This window comes from Ricinus communis, chromosome 6 (assembly GCF_019578655.1).
Source record: "Ricinus communis isolate WT05 ecotype wild-type chromosome 6, ASM1957865v1, whole genome shotgun sequence".
NCBI lineage: Eukaryota > Viridiplantae > Streptophyta > Magnoliopsida > Malpighiales > Euphorbiaceae > Ricinus > Ricinus communis.
In genome coordinates, this window is record NC_063261.1 from 12,664,048 (window position 1) to 12,670,241 (window position 6,194).

General features: G+C 31.4%; 1 protein-coding gene across 1 annotated transcript; it reads left to right on the forward strand.

Moving 5' to 3' along the window:
* Nucleotides 1-1,873: 1,873 nt before the first annotated feature.
* Nucleotides 1,874-5,095, forward strand: LOC8278994 (zinc finger protein WIP2). The gene is made up of 2 exons (XM_002526722.4): nt 1,874-3,181; nt 4,419-5,095. Exons 1-2 carry the CDS (start codon nt 2,627-2,629, stop codon nt 4,851-4,853), a joined length of 990 nt encoding a protein of 329 aa, XP_002526768.1. The 5' UTR covers nt 1,874-2,626; the 3' UTR covers nt 4,854-5,095.
* The last annotated feature ends 1,099 nt before the right edge of the window (nt 5,096-6,194 follow it).

Sequence of the window (6,194 nt, forward strand, 5' to 3'; positions counted from 1 at the left end):
AAGTACACAATGATTCCACTTGTCTTAGACATTTTATTCAATCTTTTTTCAGCATTTCTAACCAATAGAAATCCACTCTCTCTCTTGGAAGATCTAGGAGTTACTATATAAGGTACTTAAGAACTAGTTTCATCTTTCAAAACAGAACTAGTTTTTCAAAAGAAATATCCTTATCTTGTAGTACAATCTCGTTTGAGACTGTGGGGCATAAGGGTGGCCATGGTTCAGGAAGGGCGATTCACGGTTTCATATAATTAGAATTGGACTAAAACATTCCAAAAGCTGATGATTTTGATTTATAGTTCTCATTCGGTCGATTTCAATTATATTTTAAAAAAAAACTAATTAAATTATTATTAAATGTATATTAAATATTAATTACATAATCATTAAATATTTAATTATTATATTATTATATCAATTATTAATTTAATTAATTTTTACTAGTTTGGGATCGAAATCGCCGGTTCATGAACTAGAACCGGCGGTCCTAATTCCATATAAAGGGGAACTCTCATGGTTTTAGACTAGTTCTAAACTAATTTTGACTGGATTAATTCCGCCTTGATTTTGGTGTAGAATCGGCCCGTGACCATTCTTAGGTCGGCAAACTATTTTTAAAAACTTTCAGAATTATTTTTCAGAAAAAACAGAAACTAATATTGTTTCTAAAAGTAACTAATAGAATAACTTTTAAGAAAACATATAAAAATTAATTTATTAAATTAAAAAATACTTTCTAACATTAACAGCAATCACAAAGAGACCCAGTACATATATCTGACTTGGCAGTATTTGCATCTAATCCTGCATGCACTTCTCATCAACATTATTTGCATCTAAAGAGTGAAAAGTTAAGCAATTACATCCATTGCTTTTGTACATCACTTTAATTCCTTGCTGGCTTTTATTGCCAAAACTTCTTTCTAGAGACTACCTTTATATTTGCCTTTTCATTTTCATGCCAATTTATCTCCACCACGTGTCTATAGCATGTATACCGACACAAGAAAGCCTTCATAATTTTCCAAAAACTTCTACACTAGACTTCAAATTATTATTTTTTTATGCTGAATATGAACTCCAAGTGTCACAGTTTGTGTTAGTACTGCAAAGTACTTTGAAAGAGTGAAGTAATTGTGTCGCTCACTATAGCTAAGTGCAATAGTGAACATCAAGGAGGAAAAATGACAAATTAAAATGTCATTGTCATATCATACATGTTTACACTTAAGACTTAGCATTATCAAAGTGTGTTGAAAAAGCTCAGTGAAACACCTGAAAATGAATTACTTTTTGAAGCATTTTTGGAGTTCTTATTTAGTAGCTTGTGATTGCAATTGAAAAAGAAAAAAAAAGTTTCAGCAATCTGATTTCCTATATAATCTCGTACTTAAACAGAAGTCCCATGTTTTGATTTTGGTTTTTGTTTCGTTTATTGGCTAAAGCTACATTAATTGTATAATTATGATGTGACTTAACAAGTTTATACATGAATGTCTTATGGTTTTGTCAAGACATGTCTTGTTGTCTTATTTCTGTATATTTATGAAACAAAGAAAAGCAAGTTCTTAAATTATTGAGATTATGAGCTTCCCATATCCAAGTCAAGCTGAATATGATAGATTCTTAAATATTGATTTTAAATCAATGGTTGAGATTTATTATTCAATAAATAATTTTTTTTTTTTAAGTTTTAAAATTTAATTTTTAATAAAATCTCATTCCTTAGATTTCAAATTGAAAATACAAATCACAAATATGGTTTATAATTTTTAATTGTAACATGAGAGAGGACCTCAATGGTTTGGATTTCAAAAACATATAACAATATTTATAGTGCATAGATATGAATTTAAATTAACAGGAAAAAGGGTAAAAAATTTATTGTTCGGTAGCTAGAGATTTACTGACTTGATTATGAAATTTCAATACCCAACACCAAAACTGCTTTGATGAGTTTGTTGACTGAGACAAAACCATAAAGACAGGGACGCTGATGGAGATTTACAAGCTTGTTAGCAATTCTTTTTTTTTTTTTTTGTTTTGTTTTGTGAGATTTGAATTTCACAGGGACTATTACTACTAAGCTAACGCCAGTTTGCTTAGGAGTGATTTTATATTTGAACGAAAAGGGTTAATAGTAATTGATGTATAAATGTCAAACATAATACACTCCCACCAAAGCAAATGCTGGGCAGGTTTAATTGTTTGCTTCAAGCAAGATATTGATAACAGTTAAATATAACAGAATGTTCCCCCTTCCCTCTCTCTCTTTCTCTATTTCTCTTTTGTGGAGTGGAGAGACAATCTGCAACCCTAATCTCTGACTTTGTGTTTTTGTTTTTCCTTTTTTTTTTTCTTTTTTTTCTTCTTTCTTATCCCTTATTTTTTATTTTCTCTTTTCAAGGGTAATTTCTTGACTTTCTGCACACTATCATTTCACTACTACTACCTTTAACTTTTGTCTTCAAAATTACCTGAACCTCACTGACTCTCTCTCTCTCTCTGGGTGTCTAGCATTCTCCAATTATTTATATAACATCAATCTTCCAGCCAGAGTGCTAAATCAACAAGTCTTTTAAATCTTAAAACTCTTTCTCTAGTCTTGCTTATCTTTCACACCATGCCAGACCCTTGCTCTAATCTCTTCAGTGGATGGTTTAATCTTATGGCTCTTCATCCTCACTACACTGGTTTCACTACTTCTTACTCAAATCCCTCTCCCACTAATTTCAATATCTACTCTAATAACAACATCTTCAACAACAAATCTTCTTTTCAATCTCAACCCTATCCTTCTTTAACTTCTCAGAAAGAACCTCCTCATCTAGTAGAGTACTTGAGTCCTCCAAGGCAACAAGAAGAGCACCATGAATGCTCTAGTAGTTCCATGGAAGAGGAAAAGAACATGAAAAGAGACAGTGATAACGATGGTGAAACCTTGACTGTAGCTCTAAATATAGGCCTCCCTAGCCCTACTTCTGATCTGGGTCCTAGGGTTTCTCCTCCATTGATAGAAGTGGAAGAGGGAAATGCTGTTTCAGGGTACCCTTTACCCATACAGAAACTAAGCAAGGGTCAGTTTTGGATTCCTTCCCCTGCTCAGATTCTCATTGGTCCTACTCAGTTTTCATGTCCTGTTTGCCTCAAGACCTTTAACAGATACAACAACTTGCAGGTATGCCCCAAATATTACCCCATTGCGTGCAACATGTTTTCTTTCGGTCTTAATCCTTTCCCTTCTGTTCCTCATTTGCATAATTCCCTATTCTTGTTTGACATGGATCTGGGGTACCCTCTTTCCTGTTCATGTACAAGCCATGTACTCAAAAGGGACTTCACTCTTTCTTGGTATTTGGCATATTTTTGTCTTTAAAACTGTATTACATTGTCCTTCGCGTATGAGATTATTATGTTCTTGATTTGGCCATTTATAAAATTTCCTTTGTGCTTCGAGTACTTTTGAAGATAAACTCCAGTTCAGTTTGGTAGCCATGGTTTATTAAAGGAAATTAAACCTACCAGCAAGAAATGCAGTTCTTCAGATTTTCTCACCGAATGACCTGAATCAGAAAGCCTAACCTTTCGTTCTGCACCCCATTCTGTAAACAACTGTTTGTACAGTGAAATTTACAGTTCTCATATGTAAACAGTAGGCCCTAGATTCAGACTGTTTTAAACAAAACTGAGCTCCTAATCTGCACTCCCGTACTTTTGAAGAGACAGTACTAAACTACTAATGGTTAACAAATTAAATGGATACCCATGTCTACAATAATTACTAACCTTAGCTATGACTGTATTGAAATACGACCTGTATTTAATTTCCTCAGGTGGTGGGAACTGGGGGTGTGTACATGTTCTTGAGAATTGCAAGATGTATTATATTCCTTAGCATCTCATTGTTTTTAAGGTTACTTTCATGGTTAAATATGGCTTGGAGCGCAATTGTCCTTTTCTTTGCAGCAGTCACTTTTGCATGTTTGTAAGAGCAGCTTAATTTGAAAGGCTGGATGAACACTAGTCTATATGCTTGAGTTTGTGCTAAGGTTTTTGCTTGCTAGTTAAAGTTCTATTGTTCAATAATACAAGGGAACTTTTCATCATTTATCCTTATCTTTCTTCCTCTCTTATCTCTTTCTGGGCTCTCACATACTTACTTCCCATCAAGGTTTTCCTCAGTTATACATATTGTTAGATATTAGTGTTTATTAGAAAAATGTTAGGGCATTTAGGCAATCTAATCAAATGAAATAATAACCTACTTTTCCAATGTTAGGAAGTCATATTTATAATATTTGGTGCTTCTTTTCTTTAGGTCACGAAAGCCATTGAATATATTATTTTACAAAATCTGTACTTCACTATTCTTTTTCCCCTTCTGACTTTACTATGGTGTTTCTGCCTCATTGCAGATGCATATGTGGGGACATGGATCTCAGTATAGAAAAGGACCTGACTCATTAAGGGGAACCCAACCAACAGCAATGCTAAGACTTCCATGCTATTGTTGTGCACCAGGATGCAAGCACAACATTGACCACCCAAGAGCAAGACCACTCAAAGATTTTAGAACTCTTCAAACCCATTACAAGAGAAAGCATGGTATCAAACCTTTTATGTGTAGAAAATGTGGCAAATCATTTGCTGTTAAAGGTGACTGGAGAACCCATGAAAAGAATTGTGGTAAAGTATGGTATTGTGTTTGCGGGTCTGACTTTAAGCACAAAAGGTCTCTTAAAGATCATATCAAGGCATTTGGCCATGGCCATGCAGCTCTTGGTATTGATTGCTTGGAAGAAGAAGATGAACCTGCTTCTGAGATTGAACTTGATGAAGAGTCATTGTGATGAAGAATATTAGGAAAATTGGGTTTTAGGATTGGATTCTGTCTTTGTCCTCAGCATATTGTTTTTCTTGCTATATAAAATGGATTATGCATGCTTCCTAAATCTACTAGGATAGTTATTTTCATTGCTTGTTTATCTTAATTACTTTTTGGGGCTTGATGTAGTTTTCCATGTGGTTAGTATGCCAAGTTTATGTACATAGACCTACTCAATAATGAAGTGCAAGCAAAAGTTCTGTTCTATTTTTGTTTTCTTATAAGAAAAAAAAAATTAGAGTACTTAAATTTAAGAACTGAGATGATGAAAATGGAAAATGGATAGCGCTACAAATTATATGAGATAAAGAATTAAATTTTATTAAATCTGGGTGTAAAGCTTAATAATAGTTCCTCTCATGTTTATCTTAAACATAACCCATCATATTTTATAATTTTTACATTAAATTCTAATTGAATAATTGAGATTTTATAAAAAAAAAAATAATAATTTAAATCTCATATATTAGATGGTTATTTATTCAACAACAAAACTACAACAAAACTTAAATCACTGAATTTGAATTTAATAATTAAGATTGTACTAACATGATCTATAATATTATCTAAAACATAAGAGAGGTCAATTACAAAATTGAAAGACTTAATACTTATTAATAATATAAAATGAAGATTGCATTTTATTAGATTTGGTTCTAACTATTATACCCTTATTAGGATTGCATATTCTATTTGTTTAGAGAAACGAAAAAGAATTTCATGTATATTAGTCTCATACTTTATCGTATCCTTTTGTCAATGAATCTCTCATATTTTTGTTTTTTTCCTGTAGCCACAATAATTTTAGCTTCATGTTTCTTTTTTTGAAAGCCAATTTCACTGTAGAATGGAATAAATATGTTTTTTCTTTCTGAAAATATATAATTTTATTTTCATTATTCAGTAAAAGTATATAGGATTAATACTCTATTATTCTTCTTTTAAAATGTTGGCATCTGACTATTTGCTTTCCAGGTGATATTAAGAGCGTTGTAATTCTTAGAGGGATACCATAAGTTTTTATACTAACTTTATTTGTATATAATTTGCATGTTACTTATTATATTTTTAACTTTGTAAATTAAATTATTATATACAAAAACTTTAAAATCTATCATAATAATAAATTATGATATGCAATTTTGTAACTTTTTATCTTTGTTAATGTATAATAAAAATCTTTTTTAGTATGCATATTATATATGTTCTTTTTATAAATTAATTGTATGTCCTTATCCAATATCTAACATTATTATACCAATATATAAAAACAAATAATACTATATTACTCAATTTTATTTAAATC

Bases quoted from the DNA above. Each gene is read 5' to 3' on its own strand.
- LOC8278994 (XM_002526722.4), top strand. From the start codon at position 2,627: ATGCCAGACCCTTGCTCTAATCTCTTCAGTGGATGGTTTAATCTTATG. The intron at 3,182-4,418 runs GTATGCCCCAAA...GCCTCATTGCAG, and splicing joins ACAGATACAACAACTTGCAG to ATGCATATGTGGGGACATGG.